This window comes from Eulemur rufifrons, chromosome 7 (assembly GCF_041146395.1).
Source record: "Eulemur rufifrons isolate Redbay chromosome 7, OSU_ERuf_1, whole genome shotgun sequence".
Taxonomy (NCBI): Eukaryota; Metazoa; Chordata; class Mammalia; order Primates; family Lemuridae; genus Eulemur; species Eulemur rufifrons.
Window position 1 is genome coordinate 152,960,630 of NC_090989.1, and position 20,905 is coordinate 152,981,534.

The following is a 20,905-nucleotide window of genomic DNA, read 5'->3' on the forward strand; positions in this document are numbered from 1 at the left end:
TGTCGCCAGTTTCTACTCTTTGTGCCAAACATCTTCAAACATTCAAAGAACCTGGAGCTCAGTTTTTGTGACAATCTTTTCTCAGTGATTTCATTCATTTCTATGACTTCAAATATATACTGACGACTTCAAATTTTTTATCTGTCCTCTTCTCTGAATTCTGAACTCAAATCCAACAGCCAATTCCACATCTCCTCTTGAACGCCCAGCAAGCATTCCAAACCTAACATACTCAAACCACAACTTGTGATGCTACCTCAGACCCAACAATGTACTCTAGCCAATCATTCCCATTTCAGTAAGTGACAACTCCATCTTTCTGGCTGTTCAAGCCAAAATCCTTGGAAGCATCCTTGATGTTACTTTCTATAATCAAACCATCAGCAAATTCTACCAGCTCTACCTTCAAAGTATGTCTAAAATCTATATATTTCTTACCTCTCCATTCTACTCACTGTTGTCCCCTACTTTTGCCATTGGCCCTCTCAAGAATCCATTTTTCACATGGCAACCATGGTGATCTTTTTGAAAACTAAGTTGGGCCACATCACTCCACTGCTCAAAATCTTCTAAAAGCCCCCAGCGAATCAGAGAGAAAATCAAAATCCCAGCAGTGGCTCACAAGGCATTAAGATCTGGTCCGATGACTGCAAATCTGACCCTATCTCCCAGTCTTCACTCTTTGCTCATGTTATACTTGAGCCACACAGACTATACTGACGTTATTCCCACATGTGCCACTGAGCCTGCATATACTTTACACATACTGCTTCCTACTGCCTGGAATGCTTCCCACTGCCTACACACCCATATAGCTCACTTCCTCATTTCTTCACATCTCTTTGCTCAAAGATCCTCTTACCAATGAGCCCAACTCGCTGATATAAATCACTCCACCTACCCCAACACAATGTTGAAATAAGCATAAAACTGCCTACCAAATTAAAACCTTGTTAATGTCAACATACTGACCAATAAATTATTATAAAACCAAGTAACATCTAAATGAAATGAAAATACAAAAAGTATTGGCTTTCTTTAGCCACTACTCAGAAGTCAGTTCAAAAGCATGTGAAACCAGGACAACTCTGTATCTATTATAGCACGCTGGTAAGGTTTCTAGGAACACTAAAACATGAGCCAGAAAAATAGTTCCCTTTCCAATTAATTAAGTATACCAAGTAAAAATTATAATAATGAGAAAAAAACCCGATATCCTTATATTCTTTTTTCTTTTTTTTTGACAGAGTCTTACTTTGTTGCCCAGGCTAGAGTGTCATGGCGTCAGCCTAGCTCACAGCAACCTCAAGCTCCTGGGCTCAAGCAATTCTTCTGCCTCAGCCTCCTGAGTAGCTGGGACTACAGGCATGCGCCACCATGCCCAGCTAATTTTTTATATATATTTTTAGTTGTCCAGCTAATTTCTTTCTATTTTTTTAGTAGAGACGGGATCTCGCTCTTGCTCAGGCTGGTCTCAAACTCCTGAGCTCAAACGATCCGCTCGCCTCAGTCTCCCAGAGTGCTAGGATTACAGGCGTGAGCCACCGTGCCGGATATATCCTTATATTCTTCAAGTCTTAATTAGAAAACATAAGTACAAGTCAGTGCACATGCCATAGTTAATTTTTAAAAGTGAACTAACAAAGCTCCTTGAGAAGACAAGGCCTGAGCCAGCTACTACATCTTATTTGATACAGAAGGGAAAGTTTAGTGATCAGGCTAGTATATCTTACAGTATGTCATAAAAGTTCTATCACCCCTATACATGTAGCTTATCATCATAAAGTTGAGTTTCCATCTAAGTATTTCAAAGGGCAAACTGCTTTCCCACAATAGTTGTTGTAACATTGAAAGGTTACGGACTTGAAGACTTAAGACCAGAGTGCTTTACATATAGAAAGCACTTACTCAAGTGTTGTTATTTAAAAAGTAACCTTGGCTGGGCGCGGTGGCTCACGCCTATAATCCTAGCACTCTGGGAGGCTGAGGCGGGTGGATCGCTCAAGGTCAGGAGTTCGAGACCAGCCTGAGCAAGAGCGAGACCCCGTCTCTACTAAAAATAGAAAGAAATTATCTGGCCAACTAAAATATATATAGAAAAAAAAATTAGCCGGGCATGGTGGCGCATGCCTGTAGTCCCAGCTACTCGGGAGGCTGAGGCAGGAGGATTGCTTAAGCCCAGGAGCCAGAGGATGCTGTGAGCTAGGCTGACGCCACAGCACTCACTCTAGCCCGGGCAACAAAGCAAGACTCTGTCTCAAAAAAAAAGAGAAGAAAAAAAAAAAAAAGAAAAGTAATCTGGCAGCCTGAGCAACATACTGAGGCCTCATCTCTATAAAAAAAATTTAAAAATTAGCCAGCTGTGACGGCACATGCCTACAGTCCTAGCTACTCTAGAGGCTGAGGTAGGAGAATCACTTGAGCCCAGTTCAAGGTTGCAGTGAGCTATGATGATGCCACTGCACTCTAGCCTGAGGAACAGAGAAAGACTCTGTTTCAAAAATAAATAAATAAGCTGAGCACAGTGGTGAACACCTGTAGTCTCAGCTATTCAGGAGGCGGAGGCAGCAGAATCACTTGAGTTAGTTCAATTTAAAGTTGTCAATTATGATTCAGAAGAGGCTGATTACAAAGCTGACTTAATGTAGTTGTAATTAACACAATCTGTATAAAAAGACAATATAGGCTGGGCATGCTGGCTCACGCCTACAATCCTAGCATTTTAGGAGGCTGAGGTGGGACTACTGGGCAACATCTTGAGACCCTGTCCTAATCAAAAAAAAAAAAAAAAACATTTGGCCAGGTGCAGTGGCTCACACCTGTAATCCTAACACTCTGGGAGGCCGAGGCGGGAGGATTGCTTGAGCTCAGGAGTTCGACACCAGCCTGAGCAAGGGTGAGACCCCATCTCTACTAAAAATAGAAATGATGTGGACAGCTAAAAAATATATATAGGGGAAAAAAAAATTAGCCAGGCATGGTGGCGCATGCCTGTAGTCCCAGCTACTTGGGAGGCTGAGGCAGAAGGATTGCTTAAGCCCAGGAGTTTGAGGTTGCTGTGAGCTAGGCTGACACCACGGCACTCTAGCCCAGGCAACAGAGCGAGGCTCTGTCTCCAAAAAAAAATGTTTTTAAATTAGCCAGGCATGGTGGCATGTGCCTGTAGTCCCAACTACTCAGGAGACTGAGGCAGGAGGAAGATCACTTTAGCCCAGGAGTTCAAGGCTGCAGTGAGTTATGATCACACCACTGCTCTTCTGTCTGAGCAGAACAGAGACCTCATCACTAAAAAAAACAAAGAAAAAACTCAATAAAGAACAATGACTAAATAAATCAACAAAGTTATCGCTACTCAGAAAATAAAACTATATGTAGGCCGGGCGCGGTGGCTCACGCCTGTAATCCTAGCACTCTGGGAGGCCGAGGCGGGTGGATCGCTCGAGGTCAGGAGTTCGAGACCAGCCTGAGCAAGAGTGAGACCCCGTCTCTACTAAAAATAGAAAGAAATTATATGGACAACTAAAATATATATATACAAAAAATTAGCCGGGCATGGTGGCGCATGCCTGTAGTCCCAGCTACTCGGGAGGCTGAGGCAGTAGCATCGCTTAAGCCCAGGAGTTTGAGGTTGCTGTGAGCCAGACTGACGCCACGGCACTCACTCTAGCCCGGGCAACAGAGTGAGACTCTGTCTCAAAAAAAAAAAAAATAAAAAAATAAAAAAACTATATGTAAATAAGCAAGACATGCTTTGACAAAAATCATTATATCAGATCTTATAATGTATCTATATTACCTGTCAGGGTAAAAGCCCCAGTGCACTAACACCTGCTTGTCTTTTCTCATCACTGGTCTCAACCATTCTTCTGAAAAGGAAAAAGGAAAAACAACTTTAGTCAAACTAATTTATAAATATATTTATATAGATATATTACAAAATATACATATATTACACATATACAGACAGTCGTGCACCACCATGCCCAGCTAATTTTTCTGGCTTTTTTTAAACGGGGTCTCACTATGTTGCTCAGTCTGGTCTTGAACACAGGCCTCAAATGATCCTCCCACCTCAGCCTCCCAAAGTGCTAGGATTACAGGCATGAGCCACCTTATCTGGCCAGACTGTTCATCTTCATGAGGGAAAGAAAAAAAGATATCCATCTTAATTACAGCTGACGTTGACAGAAAAAGATTTGGGCACTGACTGGTAAATTTCCCAACACCAGAAATAACTAACGGTATAAGGGATGTAAACTTACATTCTTCCTACAGGTACTAAATTTATACCTAGAATTTAATTTACAGAGGTGTGACTGAGTGACAACAGAGAAAGGCCAATCTCATTGACAGAAGAATTTATTATTACTTTTATTTCCCAAGAGCAGGAAAAACACACCATGCAGGGCGACAGGAGAAGCATCAGAATAGCCAGGAGGCAGAAGACAGGAATAAGGAAAAAGTTAGGCCAAAGCATTTACTGGGGTTCCCACAGGAAAGGCAACATAGGGCAGAGTAACAGTACAGGATGGGCTACATTGAATAATTCCGAGGGGCACTGGGGCACAGAGGTTGTATCTAATTCCCTGGTATCTGTCCCTGGGATGACTCAGGAAAGTGGAAATATTAGTTTGGTGTACGAGAGTCAGACAAAAAGATGGTTGAGGTTACATATTCAAAGTGCTTGGTATAATTATGAAAGATGTACTCCTGGGTAAGTTATTATCGTTAGGAATTAGCTAACCCTCAAAAGGGAAATATCTCCACAGGCCTCAAAATGTCAGAGCAACAAGAATACAGATAGTAAGAATATACAGTTAATATAATAACAATAATTTATTATATAATTTAAAATAGCTAGAAAAGAAAAATTAAAACGTTTCCAAAATAAAGTGTTTCAGGTGATGGATAATTCCCAAAACCCTCATTTAATCACTACACATGAATCAAAATATCACACGTACCCACCCCCTCAAAACAGGTACAATTATATACCAATAAAAAAAAATAAGGCTAAGTGTGATGGCTCACACCTATAATTCCTGGCACTTTGGGGGGTCAAGGCAGGAGGACTGCTTGAGTACAGGGATTCAAGACCAGTCTACGTCACTGATGTGTAATAGTGGTAAAACAAAACAAAACAAAACACAGCCTAAGCAATAGAGCAACACCCTGTCTTCACAAAAAATAAAAAAAGAAATAGCCAGGTATAGATGTTCACTCCTATGGTCCCAGCTACTCTGGAGGCTGAGTTACGTTTAGGCTGTTTTACTCTTCTTCTAATTAACCTTTCTCTCTCTTTTTTTTCTTTAAAGAGATAGGATCTCGCTGCATTCCCCAAGCTGGGTGCAGTGGCTATTCCCAGGTACATTCATCACACACCACTACAATCTCAAAGTCCTGGCTTCAGGCAATCCTCCCAACTCAGCCTCCAAAGTGGGAATACAGGCACACGCCACTGCACCAAGCTTTAATAACCTTACTAGTCTTTTTTAAGAACCATTTCTTACACTGCTGAGCATTCTATTGAGTGTGTGCATGCACAAGTATACACAAACCACAAGGTCTTGCTCTGTAACCCAGGATGGAGTGGAGTGGCATGACCATAGCTCACTGCAGCCTTGAACTCCTGGGCTTAAGCCATCCTCCTGAGTAGTTGGGAATACAGGTGCGTGCCACCACGTGGAGCAAATTTTTCTATTTTTTATAGAGATGGGGTCTGGAACTCCAGTGCTCAAGCAGTCTTCCCGCCTTTGACCTCCCAAATTGCTAGAATTAAAAATGTGAGCCACCATGCTCAGCCTCTCTATTTTCTACTTCATTAACATTTGCTCTTTTCTTAATTTTTTTCGTTAGGTTTTATTTGTTCTTATTTTCTATTTCTTAACAGAGTTTTGACCCATGGATTATTTAGCAATGTATTTAGAAAACATAGGGAATATCTTTTTCTTTTCTTTTTTTTGTGGAAAAAGGGTCTTTCTCTGTAACTCAGGCTGGAGTGCACTGACATAATCATAGCTCACTGCCACCTCAAACTCCTGAGCTCAAGGGATCCTCTCACCTCAGCCTGCTGAGAGCAGGGATTTTAGGCGCACCCCACCAGATTAATTTTCTAATTTTTTCTAAAAATAGGCTCTTATGTTGCCCAGGCTGGCCTTGAACTCCTGGGCTCAACCAATCCTCTGATCTCAGCCTCCCAAAGTGCTACGATTACAGGCCTGAGTTGCTGCGCCTGGCTGGGACTGTCTAGTTTCTTTTGTTTGTTTGTTTGTTTTTGTTTTTTTTGAGACAGAGTCTTGCTCTGTTGCCCTGGCTAGAGTGCCGTGGCATCACCCTATCTCACAGCAACCTCAAACTCCTGGGCTCAAGCAATCCTCCTGCCTCAGCCTCCCGAGTAGCTGAGACTACAGGTGTGTGCCACCATGCCCGGCTAATTTTTTCTATTTTCTGTAGTTGTCTGGCTAATTTCTTTTAATTTTTAGTAGAGACAGGGTCTCGTTCTTGCTCAGGCTAGTCTCAAACTCCTGACCCAAAGCAATCCTTCCGCCTCAGCCTCCCAGAGTGCTAGGATTACAGGCGTGAGCCACCACGCTCGGCCTTGCCTTTTCTTTTGATACTGATTTCTACCATAACTATGCATTGCTAGTCAGGACAAAATAATCAGTAGGAGGTAATGAGCCACTCAAATTTGATATAATTTGGCTTATCATGTAGATATCCTGCAGGGATAGGTTGTGTTTATCAGAAGATTTAATTGTTGCATCCCTATAGAAGATCTTTTCTCATTCTAAATTTGTTAATTTATATTATGCTTTTCCATTCAGTCCTTTGAAAGAATTGTTAGCCCAACTCAGTTTCTATGTGTCTGATGAACTCTGGCAAATGACAAAATTAACTTTCACAACAGCAGAGCTGAAGATCCAAAATCAAACCACATAAATTAACCAAGCTAGTAAACTGCTGTCAGGCCCTGTTTAGACAGCCAGTAAGTTGTTTTCTCCCTAAAAGATATTCATCCATGTTGTAGTGACTCTTAATTTTCATAACACAAGAAACATAGTAAACATTAACAAGGTTAATACATAAGGCATGCCTAGTCTTAACAACTGAATGACTACCAAAGAAATAAAAGTCCATACTAACAAAGTACCTTGTGTTAAAGAATTTAATAAAATGGGAAAGAAGAAAAAAAAAGAAATAGAAGTCTAAAGGTTAGAAAGGTAGCACAAAATTAGGTTGCTTAGCCCAATTAAGCAAAAAGAAAAGTGGAGGAGGTATAATTCTTCATTAAAATACATATATATTTAAATAACCTGTGTAATTTATTTAATACTTGAGTCTCTTTGAAAAAGCTAGTAAAAGGCCAGACTCACACCTGTAATCCCAGTACTTTGGAAGGCCAAGTTGAGAGGATAACTTGAGGTCGGGAGTTTGAGGTTATGGTGAGCTATGAGTGAGCCACTACATTCTAGCCTGGGCCACAGAGAAAGACACTGTCTCTTAAAAAAACAAACAAAAAACCAAAACAAAACAAAAACCCAAAAAATTGGTATAAAAAAAAAAAAAAAGAAACCTTGGTAAAACCCCTATGATATGACATATTACTTTATCAGTTCATAACTAAAAACTAACTTACCATCCTCTTGTGAGGAAGAATAAGGATAAATATGGTGGGAAGCTTTTGACTTCTCATCAGTAAATGTCCCCTGGAAAGCAAATAAACAAATTACATTAAAACAAAGCATACAGCACACAAACTATGAGATGCCAAATACAAATTCCATAAGACATATTAAAGGCACTGTTTTACTTACATTATAAAACTATAATGGTCATTTTTTGTAGTGTAAAGGAATAGTGATTACTAAGAAAATACCAAAAACAAAGGTCTACACACAGTTTATACTGCTGCATAGAAAACTTATTTATGTAACTTTTAGCTAATTCTCTATGAACCCCTGTCTGGGTATCTGTATCAATAATATGAGTACTTCAATATAATTCTTAAAATAACTCCAAAGTCACCAAATTAGCACTCAATTTTCTTCAGGAACTTTTCCTCTGCATTCACAACTTGGCTAACTGGAATAGACCAAACTTTCAGCCTATCTTGGCTTTTGACATGCCTTCTCATTAAGCTTAACTATTTCTACCTTTTGCTTTAAAGTAAAAGATGTACGACTCTTCCTTTCACTGGAAACCTCACAGGCTATTGTAGGGTTATTAACTGGCCTAATTCAATATTCATGTGTTTTTGTTTTGTTTTGTTTTTTTGGAGACAGAGTATCGCTCTGTTGCCCAGGCTAGAATGGCCTGACATCAGCCTAGCTCACAGCAACCTCAAACTCCTGGGCTCAAGCGATCCTCCTGCCTCAGACTCCCAAATAGCTAGGAATATTGGCACATGCCACCATGCCCAGCTAGTTTTTTCTATTTTAGTTGCCTGGCTAATTTATTTTTTCTCTCTCTCTCTTTTTAGTAGAAACGTGGTCTCACTCCTCCTCAGGCTCGTCTCGAACTCCTGACCTCAAGTGATCCTCCCATCTCAGCCTCCCAGAGTGCTAGGATTACAGGCGTGAGCCACCACACCTGGCCTCAATATTTTTGTATCTGAGGAAATACAGAGAGGCCAGAGGAAGTAGAGAGAGACAGGAGAATGGCCAGGCAGTGGAACAGTCAGAAAAGCAGTAAAAACATACACAACATTTATTAAGTTCACCATGTTCTATGGGCATGGTCTGTGGTAACCCAAAACAAATACAACAGTAACATCAAAGATCACTGATCATAGGTCACCATACAGATATAATAATGAAAAGGTCTGAAATATTAAGAGAATTACCAAAACATGACAAAAAGGCATAACGTGAGTACGTGCTGTTGGGGAAAATATGCCAATAGATTTGCTCAACATAGGGATTTCATAAACCTTCAATTTATTGGGGTTTTTTTTAACACAGCATCTACAAATGTCAATGAAGCAAAGTACAATAAAACAGGTATGCCTGTGTATTTACTGATTATTACATTCAGAAAAACATAATGTGCTACCTAGGAAACATTCTAGAATTTAAAAATTTAGAGCTGAAAAAAGATGAGTTAGCTGCCTCATAAGGTAAGAACTCTCATTTACTAGAACTGTTCAAGAATATTTTTGTTTTTTGGTTTTCTTTAAAGACAAGGTCTCACTGTGTTGCACAGGCTACAGTGCAGTAGAGTCATGATAGCTCACTGCAACCCCAAACTCCTGGGCTCAAGTGATCCTCCTGCCTCAGTCTCCTGAGCTGCTGGGACTACAGGTGGGTGCCAAAACACCTGGCTAATTTTTCTGTTTTTTTAGAGATGAGGTCTTCCTCTGTTGCCCAGGCTGGTCTCAAACTCCAGGCCTCAAGCCTCCTTCCTCAGCCTGCCAAAGTGCTAGGATTACAGGCAGGAGCCACCAAGCCCAGCTAAGCACATTTCTGAATAGCCTTTGAACAGGATGCAGAGAGGTATCAACATCCAGGGAGTGTGAGAAAACAGAATAGCACAGTGTCTAGGACTTTGGCCTCTGGAGTCCATCAGACAAGCCTCAGTGTGAACCTCAGCTGTGTAATTTACTACTTGCATAATATGGGACAAGTTTTTTTTACGCTTCGGTGACTTCCATGAAATGGAATAATAACGTAATGCCTCTATCATAAGAATTTTGTAGGACTGGGTTAATATTAGGTTATTAAGTATGAAATGTCCAATTTCCTTAAGTACTAGGTTTGACAACTAGTATCTCTGACATTTCACTTTCACATTTACTATTTTTTTGTTTTGTTTTTATCGTGAAGATAAATCTTCATTCTTCCAAATGCATGTTTTGGCTTGTGATTATCTTTCCAAAAAAATTTTACAGCCATTTTTGTGAAACCATGGATAAGTCAAAAATTCATGTTATTGCTGAATATGAGGTTCCATCATGGAACCAGTGCAGTGCAGAGAGCTCAAAATGTTAATGAAGTGTTTGCACTTCATGGTTAATGAACACATAGTACGTCAATGGTTTGAGAAGTTCCGCTGTGGTGATTTTAATCTAGAAAATGAGCTATGTGAGTGACCTGAGACCAAGATGGATAATGATGAGTTGAAAGCTGTAGTGGAAGCGAATCCATCTCAAACATGTGATTAGCTGCAAGGTTTGCCATTACTATTCCAGTAATACTAGGCCATTTGAAACAAATGGGCAAGGTAAAGAAGCTGGATATATGTGTACCCCATGAATTAAATGAGCATCGAAAGAGAAATCGCCTGGAAGCCTGCCTTTCCTTGCTGTCATGACATAAAGGTGAACCATTTCTACACCGTATTATTACATGGGATGAAAATGGATTTTTTGATAATCGCAAGCATTCAGCACAATGGCTGGATAAAGATGAAGCCCGAAACACAGTCCAAAACCAAATACTCATCAGAAAAAGCTAATGGTGTCTGTTTGGTCGTCCAGCACTGGTATTATCCACTACAGCTTCATGACACCTGGTCAGTCGATTATGGTGAATGTCTACTGCAACCAATTGGATGAAATGATGAGGATGCTTATGATTAAGAAGCTGAGATTAGTCAATAGACACCGGCCAATCCTCTTGCAAGACCATATGTCACAAAAGACAATGCTGATCAAACTACAGAGCCTGGACTTGGAAACTCTCTGTCATTGACCATATTAACTAGACCTTGCACCAACTGACTACCACTTCTTGCAAGGAAAAAAGTTCAATTCTCAACAAGCTGTGGAAAATGCTTTTTGTGATTTCATTGCAACTTGCTCCCTAGGCTTCTTCGGTGCTGGCATAAACAAGCTACCATGAAGATGGCAAAACTAGGTAGATAATTTAGGCACATATTTTGCTTAATTGTACTGCTTCTTGTTTAAGATATAACAAACTACACTTCTGGTTCAAAATCAGACATTTCATATTTAATGAAATATTAAAATGCAATAAACTAAGAATAGTGATAGCAACACTGTAAGTGCTCACTGTGAGCTGTTAATGTATTTAAAATGCTTAAGTAAAGGCCTGATAATCAGTACCCAATTATGGCACTATATTATTACCTCTTAAGGTCTCTTTCCTAAGATTCCATGAAACCAGTGAGACCCTTGTATCCCTGTGGAACATATCCCTAAGAAACAATCACTAAAGGCACAAAATATGACGGCTAAGGACTGCATGTGGTGGCTTACACCAATAATCCCAGAACTTTAGGAGGCCAAGGCAAGAGGATTGCTTGAGGACAGGTATTTTGAGAACAGCATGGGCAATATAGTGAGACTTCTTCTCTACAAAAAATTATTCATATAAAAATTAGCCAGGCATAGTGACACATGTCTATAATCCTAGCTACTTGGGAGGCTGAGGAAGGCCAACTGCTTGAGCCCAGGAGTTTGCTATTATAGTGTCCTTTGATCATGTCGTTGCATTCCAGTTTGGGCAATACAGGGATACTGTCTCAGAAAGAAAAAAAAAAAAATTAAAAAAAAAAAAAAGATAGCTAAATATTCAGGAAAAACCTGTAGGAAAATAAATGAACTCTTTCCAACACGATTTGATTGCAATTAGAGTAGCTAATTTCGGCTTGAAAGGAGAGTGGTGATTTATTGCATTTCTGCCCTCTTAACGTTGCACATGTAATTAAGGTACATTTGACAGTCACTCCAATAAATAGGTGCTCCAAGGGAGAAAAGAAGGTTAAGTGATATATTCAAAGTTATAAAACTTGTAAAAAAGAAAATGGATTTCAGATAACCTGATCTAACAGCATAATTAAATTACCTTTCACTTAGGCAGGGATGTCATATGTAAGTAAAACACTACTAAATCTACAATTGTAGAGAGTATTAGAAACAGTCACTTTCAGAACAAGCAAAATAATTTACTAAATGCTAAAACATAATTCAACTGGTAATCTCTTTTTGCGGCAGAAAAAAAGATATTTCATAAGACTTTTCAACTAATCCTAAGGATTGCTAAAACTATCACACAAATGAGGTTTCAGAATTACCTCCTACCTGGGTCTCCTTAGCTAGGTATGTCATGGGTTTGAGTAAAGTTTAGCCACATGTAATCATAAACCTCCATATACTAAATACCCAAAGTCTTAGCCACAGGTGAAATAAGAGGAAGGAGATTAAGATGGCAGAAGAGATTGAAAGCAGTGGCTCAGGCCTGTAACACCAGCACTTTGGGAGGCAGAGGTGGCAGGATCCCTTGAGGCCAGGAGTTCAAGACCAGCCTGGGCAATAAAGCAAGACCTCATCTCTACAAAAAATAGAAAAATCAGCCGGGTGTGGTGGCACATGCCTATAGTTCTAGCTACTCAGGAGCCTAAGGCTGGAGGATCGTTAGAGCCCAAAAGTTCAAGGCTGGAGTGAGCTATTATTATGCTACTGCACTCCACCCTGAGTGACAGACCAAGACCACGTCTCAAAAATAATTAAATAAATTTTAAAAAGTCAGCATTAGTACATATGAATAACACAGGTAAGGTTATGAGGAAGGCATATTTTTTCAATTATTTTTTTAAAAACCATATGTAAATAGAACAAATATAATTGGAGAGGGAACAGCATTAGTTAAAAGTAGTATTTGATCTCTTCCTACCAAAAATTGTGTCACCAACTCTCTCACTTTGGCATCTCTGTGATGTAGACTTCTGTGATGCAGAATACCCTGGTCTCCTTAACTCTATATAAGTGTACATCACAATAAAACTATGCCAACTTCATACCAACGAATTTAGTAAATGTTACTCCAGGCTAAAAATTGGAGGTGAGCAGACAGAAAAATACCTGCTACTTTAAGAGAGAAAATTTTCTTTTAATGCAGTTACATACTGAAATCCAAAGATATTATGGTTAATATTTATTACAGGCTTACTACTACACATTTCTGAAGTGGTCGTCTCTATTACCTGATGCCGTTTGATGATATCTTTCAATTTGCTAGCCAATTTCAGATCAATGTCTGGAATGAGGTAGATGTTCGGTCTGGACAGACAGTTGTTCTGAAGAAGAAAAAACAGACTTTGAAATTCTCTTGATTTTGAAATAATGTCACATTATTTACGTCTTACCCTAATGACAAAAGTTGGCACACAAAGCCATTCTTCTTAAAAGAGGAAGAAGCACTGTCACGAAGAATGTAAATCTATCTCAAGATAAACTTTAGGTGTTCAGCATGCCACTAAAACCATCCTCAGATCCCTTTCCTGCAACTGGTTACACCTGGACCAAAAATGTTGAAAATCATGACTTAAATTCAGCAGCTTTTTCAGTAAGGTACAATACCATATTGCCAAATTAATCCTCCTAGCCAATTTTACCTGAATTTATCTTAACAGTCTGATGTAGTGTTTTTGGCTACATCTTTTGTTTGGGAAGAATAATAACTCTTTTTTCACCTCTAATTTTATAAAGAGCAATGAGGCCAGGCACAGTGGCTGGTACCTGTAATCTTAGTACTTTTGGGAGGGTGAGGTGGGAGGATTACTTGAGGCCAGGAGGTGAAGACCAGCCTAGGCAACAAGGGTGACAAGAGTGAGACCCTGTCTCAAAAACGATAAATAAATTAAATTAAATACAATTATCGAGGTGTGGTGGCACATGCCTATGGTCCCAGGCTACTCGAGAGGCTGAGGCAGGAGGATCTCTAGCCCAGGAGTATGAGGTTGCAGTGAGCTATGATGATTTCACTGCACTCTAGCCCAGGCAACAAAGCAAGACCCTATCTCAAAAAACAAACAAACAAGCAAGCAAACAAAAAAAACCACACCAGTAGTGACAAAACATGTATATATTTTTTTTTTTTAATTTTTTTTTTTCCCTAGGGTCCAAGTCCCAGAGCACCAACGCAGTGGCCTCTCCACGAACTAGGACCAAAACATGTATATTAATTCCCCAAACCATGACCAAAACTCAACCAACAAACAAAACATATTAAATTATTTCCCTAGCTAAGAGTCTGTGGGACAAACCACATTCACACATTAAGCTAATGATAATACCTAGGTGAATTTTTACCGGCTCTAACAAGGTTAATTCAGTGATCACTATAAATTACCAACCGATAAAAATACTAGGAAACATTAAGAAGAAAATTAAACATTCTCTCTTCCACATTATAATCTAGTTAGGGAAATAAGATCTATATCTACGGCACAACCATGGAACAAACCCAAAGAAAATGACTATATAATCTAGTGGCCAATAGGATGGAAGAGTGTTTATATAAAGTGAGGGTGATTCAAATGATGGATTAGGTGAAATTAATAAAGAAAATTATCAGAAATTATTTTACCAGTAATTTAAAATCAGTAGTCTTAAAATGACAAGATTAGTCATAGCTCTAATCTCCAAATGCTTATAAAAAATAATATAGATTTCAGAACATTTTTCTTCCTTTCTCCTTCTGACAATCCAATAAATCCAATCTTAGAACTGAAAATATACTAGAGAAAAAGGTTTTAATAACCTAAGTTTCCAAGTTACCTGTACCAATGTTTTTTCAATGTTCATAAACATTTCAACGTTACGATCCATTCGGGATGGATTCTGTAGGTCGAATCTCCGCCTAAATGAAAAAAAAAATCACTAGTTAACTTGTCTCCCACCTTAAATACAAGTAAAAGCTTACTTTCAGAGTTCAATGCAAATGAGTTAGAATGATTTGGAAATGAAAATAGCTCCCCTACAAACTGTGTGAGGGTATTCTCTCAGTAATACAACAATGCACGGTGTCAACACCTGTATAAAAGAGATAACATTAAGATCCACTACAATCAAAATGAAGTACTAATTCCAGGAAGTACCCAATTTTTCTTAAATCTAAGATACTTTCTTCTATAAAAGTAGTTCACAGACCCACAGGCAGGGAACTACCATACTACAAGTATATGGAAATTTTGTCTACATATGTTTAAAAATCAGGCTAGGTACAGTGGCTTATGCCTGTAATCCTAGCACTCTGGGAGGCCAAGGCAGGAGGATCACTTGAGGCCAGGAGTTCGAGACCAGCCTGAGCAAGAGCGAGACCCCGTCTCTACTAAAAATAGAAAGAAATGACTTGGACAGCTAAAAATATATAGAAAAAAAATTAGCCGGACATGGTGGCGCATGCCTGTAGTCCCACCTACTCGGGAGGCTGAGGCAGTAGGATCGCTTGAGCCCAGGAGTTTGAGGTTGCTGTGAGCTAGGCTGACGCCACAGCACTCACTCTAGCCCAGGCAACAAAGCGAGACTCTGTCTCAAAAAAAAAAAAAAAAGAAAGAAAGAAAAGAAAAAGAAATAATCTGCCTAATAAATACAATATTTTGACATTTTTTATGATGTCAGAACAAAGTAAATTGCTGCTGATAAAACACAACCTACTTTATGCTTAAATCATAATGGCCTTACAGAATTCTCTAATACCATACAAAAGAACAAGATTTAAAATTAAATCAACATCACGTCAAATCGTGCAAATGAATACAAAAACTTACCATCCCTGTTCATTTTTATACTTGTAAGCAGCCCCAAGAATGTGACACAAGGTGCCTCCAGCTTTGAAATCCATGAAACATTTTGCCTGAAATGATACAAATTACACATGAGAAAAATACAGGTTTTCACAAAGTTACTCATGTCTGAATTCTAAGTTTTATGAACTCAAAGACATAAACTACTAATTTAGTAGCCTCCTTAAATACTTTCTCAAATAAACTGAGGTATAAAGAAATTGTACAAGTGGATTTAAAAAAAATTTTTTTTTTAAAGGAGACGAGGGTCTCACTCTGTCACGTAGGCTGGAGTGCAGTGGCATGATCATACCTCACTGCTGTCTCGAACCCACAGGCTCAAACGATCCTCTCACCTCAGCCTCCTGAGTCAGCTAAGTATTTTTTCATTTTTTTGGAAGACCAGGTCTTGCTATGTTGCCCAGGCTGATCTCTAACTCCTGGACTCAAGCTATCTTCCACCTCAACCCTCCTGAGTGGCTTAAAGATTTCCTTTTAAATCCCACTAACTATTACTCTTTAGTAAATAGTCTGAGAACAGCAAGATTTTACAAAAGATAAACCAAAATGACTCAAAAGTATACACTAATTGATAAAAGAATGATCTACAAATTCCACTGATAAATTTAAAACCTGATTTTTAAAGCTTATAAAATTCCAGATACACAAAATTTCCAACAATAGAAATTTCCTGTAGAATAAGAAATATTAGTGCGGCCAGGCGCAGTGGCTCACGCCTGTAATCCTAGCACTCTGGGAGGCTGAGGCGAGAGGATCGCTCGAGGTCAGGAGATCAAGACCAGTCTGAGCAAGAGTGAGACCCCATCTCTACTAAAAATAGAAAGAAATGACTTGGACAGCTAAAAATATATATAGAAAAAAAAAATTAGCCGGGCATGGTGCCACATAGAAGGATTGCTTGAGCCCAGGAGTTTGAGGTTGCTGTGAGCTAGGCTGACGCCACGGCACTCTAGCCTGGGCAAAAAAAAAAGAAAAGAAAGAAACAAAGATAGATTACTATACCAGATTTTTCCCCATTTAGATACTTAACTATAAGCTATAAAAAAATTATAACTGATCATATTGTTATTGAAATATTTTAATGACCACTAAAACATGGCATAACTATATTTAATTTATAGCTAAATCTGTACCACTATTTATTATTTAGAGACACAGTCTCACTCTGTTGTCCAGGCTAGAGTGCCATGGTGTCAGCCTAGCTCACAGCAACCTCAAACTCCTGGGCTCAAGCAATCCTACTGCCTCAGCCTCCCAAGCAGCTGGGACTATAGATATGTGTCACCACGCCCGGCTAATTTTTTATATATATAGTTTTAGTTGTCCATATAATTTCTTTCTGTTTTTAGTAGAGACGGGGTCTTGCTCTTGCTCAGGCTGGTCTCGAACTCCTGAGCTCAAACAATCCACCTGCCTCGGCTTTCCAGAGTGCTAGGATTACAGGCGTGAGCCACCGCGCCCGGCTGGTGTACCACAATTTAAAAAAGATTTGTGTTTTATGGATTATAACAATACAGGTCAAATTAAATCAAATGCTGAATGACTTCCATGATATGGAAATAAAACTTAATATAAACTGATCATCAAATACGCTAAATAAGATGAACTGTGGTCAATCACTGTGGCTCAGGCCTGTAATCCCAGTGCTTTGGGAGGCCGACATGGGAGAATCGTTTGAGGCCAGGAGTTCAAGATCACCCTGGGCAACACAGCAGGACTCCATCTCTACAAAAAATTTTTTTAGAAGTCAGCTGTGCACACAGACCTAGTTATTTGGGACCCCAGGAGTTCAAGGTTCCAGTGAACTATGATAGTATCAGTGCACTCCAGCCTGGGTGACAGAACAAGACCCTGTGTCAAAAAAAAAAAAGCTTAACAGCTTGCTCGGAAATGGATTTGGGATTATAGTTCCCATAACAAGTACCAGTATGAGAATTATCCAGATAAAAAAATAGACCAGAGCTAGGGAATGGAAAGCTAGAGACAGAGACGAGAGACTTCTCAGGAACAACTGTGCTGGTTACACCCCATTCAAAACCTACCCCAGGCACCCCTATGCTAAAGAGGCCCTGCCCTAACTCACAGTTCGTATGGTTCAAATACAAGAGCTCATGTTACCTAAATAAAAGTAGAATGTTAGAGTAAATTCTTCTTGATTAGTACTGTTAAACCTAAACAATAAAGCAGTAATAGAGTAGCAAAAATTGAGCTTTCCAAAGCCAGCAAGCTGCTGCCTTACGTAAGTATCTCAATAGCTGCATGCTTCAATGAGAGACTCTGCAGGCCAGGGTCAGTTCTAACAAGCTGCTTCAACTCCCAGCTGTGTGACCCAATTGCTTTTAATAAACTGGTCTATCCTTGGCTAACTAAATTGGAAATTTAATCTAATCTTATTCTGGGTACATATAAATGGCCTCACCCTATCTATTTATAACTACCTAAAATTCTGCTAGGCTGAAACACAGAAAAGATAAATCTACTACAATAGTGCTTTAAATGTGCGCCATGGTGTTCTTATTTCTTTATTCTTTTGACTTATTCGTTAAAGACAAGGTAGTGCTAACAGTTGGTGAAAAGGAAAAGGATGGTGTGTGTATATTTATGGGTATATGCATTTTCACTGCCAGATTTAAGTCTACTGATCAATAAATGACTATGCCAGAAAATGGATGCGAAAAACTAAATACAAAATCAGAGAATGAATATGTCAAAAAAACCAAGACATTCACAGGAAATCTCAAAGTCATCTTCACACCGTGAATATGTTTGAGGGAAAAAACACATCACACCTAGATTCCAGAACCCTTTTGCTGTCACTCAAGCTACGGTACACTTGCGTGATCATAGTTCGTAGTAGCCTCCAACTCCTAGCCTCAAGCAAGTCTCTTGCCTCAGCCTCCCTCAGTAACTGGAACTATAAGGGCACCCCACCATGCCTGGCTAATTTTTCTAAATTTTTTGTAGACAAGAGGTCTCACTATGTTGCCCAGGCTGGTCTCGAACTCCTGGCCTCAAGCAATCCTCCTACCTCAACTACCAAAGCGCTGAGATTACAGGGATGAGCCACTGTGCCCCACTCTCCAAACCCTTTTGCCTCACAAAGATGAAAATCAAATATTCCATAAATTTATTTATATATTTTACCTGCTTTGGAGTTAGTCTTATAAGTAGCACCTCTAATCCTAGGTAATCACTGCTGTAATAGTCATATTTTGGGAGAGAACAAAAAGTATTAGCATTGCTATCAATTACTGAGAACTTTCCATAAGGCCCTCTTCATACATTATCTCATTTACTCCTCACAACAATCCTATAAAGTTGACTCTTTTTAATCCCAATTTTACATATGAGAAAAGTGTTCCTGACTCCAACAACATGGCAGACTAAATGACCATAAAACCCTACCACTACAAACACAAAGAAATGTCAGATAAATGTAATAAAAATATTTTAAATGAGCAGATGACTTCCTAGAAAGAAAGCAAATCCTCAGGAGCAAAAATCAAAGGGGTGGGGGTTAGAAACAACTAAAAGTCAAGGCAGTAATCTTCTCAGATAAAAACTGCAACCCTAGCTCTAGGGTCATGGGCAGGACAAGGAGGGGACTAGATAGACCATTAATGTAGGCCGGGCGTGGTGGCTCACGCCTGTAATCCTAGCACTCTGGGAGGCCGAGGCGGGTGGATCGCTCGAGGTCAGGAGTTCGAGACCAGCCTGAGCAAAAGCGAGACCCCATCTCTACTAAAAATAGAAAGAAATTATATGGCCAACTAAAAATATATAGAGAAAAAATTAGCCGGGCATGGTGGTGCATGTCTGTAGTCCAGCCACTCGGGAGGCTGAGGCAGTAGGATCGCTTAAGCCCAGGAGTTTGAGGTTGCTGTGAGCTAGGCTGACGCCACGGTACTCACTCTAGCCCGGGCAACAAAGTGAGACTCTGTCTCAAAAAAAAAAAAAAAAAGATAGACCATTAATGTCAACTTTGATAACATAAAGGTGAGAATCTTACTGTCTATTCAACGACAGGAAATAAGAACTTGAACCAAAGCAAGGAAGGGCACTAAAACTAAAACAATCACCCACTAAATACACACATAAAGCCAGGAGTCTCAATAGGCAACACCATTACGGAAAAGATGAGCTAGAAAAAAATATCTGCCCTTCAATAACTAAGAAAGAAGAAAAGTTTCCATCTCAAGATAATCTGGGTTTGGAACTTAACACTAACCACTTAGTCTAGGAACACCTTGCCAAATTAACAAAAGATGTGGTCCTAAATTTGACAGGTCCACTTAGGTGCCTTAAAACGCTATCAGTCCAGGTCAACAGGATCATCAAATTTCTTTCTTTTCTATTCTTTTTCCTTTTTTTTTTTGAGGCAAGGTCTCCTGTTGCCCAGACTAGAGTGCAGTGGCACCATCACAGCTCACTGCAACCTCCAACTCCTGGGCTCAAGCAATCCTCCTGCCTTAGCCTCCCGAGTAGCTGGGACTACAGGTGTGCACCACTCCGCCTGGCTAATTTTTTCTATTTTAGTAGAGATGGAGTCTCACTCTTGCTCAGCCTGGTCCTGAGCACCTGAGCAAGTGATCCTCCCGCCTCGGCCTCCCAGAGTGCTAGGATTAGAGGCGTGAGCCACTGTGCCCTGCCCTAGATTACCAAATTTCAAACACACAAAGAAACAAACTGAATTCCCAAAATTCAAATACACAAAGAAACAAGACTATTAAGTGAACATCAACAGACAAAACGAGGTTAGAATCCTGAAATGTTCAGACGACAGAAAAAAAAGGCTTGGAAAATTAGTCATATATAAAACGATTAAAGACATTAAAAAAGAGAAATATTTGAGGCCAGGTCCGGTTGCTCCCGCCTATAATCCTAGCATTGTGTGAGGCCAAGGCAGGAAGATTGCTAGAGGCTAGAAGTTTGAGACTAGCCTGGGCAACATAGGAAGACTCTGTCTCTACAAAAAAGACTAAAGAGAAACATAACTAAATAAAATGTCTAACCTTGGTTTAAATCTTATAAAAGACATTTTTGAAACAACTGCTGAAATGTGAAGGCAGACTTATGGTAAATAATGATACTGTATCAATTTTCCTAAATTTGATCCTCGTATTTGATGAGAATGCCCTTGTTCTAAGGCCATCCATGTCTCAATCTTAAATCTCTACAGCTATCCCCTCCCTGCTAGACTGAATACCAAGATGCTGACAACTTCTCAAATGATTTCAAAAAAGTGCAATATTAACCTCTGTGGTGACTAAGACTGGTCATTCTTCTCTGTAAGTCCTTTTGTTCTTGCTTCCCAGACCCATATGCTAATCTTTGCTTTCTCCCTCACCCATTCCAAAGA

At 39.5% G+C, this 20,905-nt stretch overlaps 1 protein-coding gene across 1 annotated transcript in view; it reads right to left on the reverse strand.

Annotated features, from left to right (window-relative positions):
* SMARCC1 (SWI/SNF related BAF chromatin remodeling complex subunit C1) overlaps positions 1-20,905 on the reverse strand; it is a 150,929-nt gene that overhangs the window by 116,203 nt on the left and 13,821 nt on the right. The window contains exons 3-7 of the mRNA XM_069475630.1: positions 15,511-15,596; positions 14,519-14,600; positions 12,943-13,035; positions 7,637-7,706; positions 3,797-3,866 (exon numbers count right to left, since the gene is read on the reverse strand). Coding sequence (XP_069331731.1) covers positions 3,797-3,866; positions 7,637-7,706; positions 12,943-13,035; positions 14,519-14,600; positions 15,511-15,596 — 401 coding nt within the window. The remainder of the gene's footprint in view (positions 1-3,796; positions 3,867-7,636; positions 7,707-12,942; positions 13,036-14,518; positions 14,601-15,510; positions 15,597-20,905) is intronic.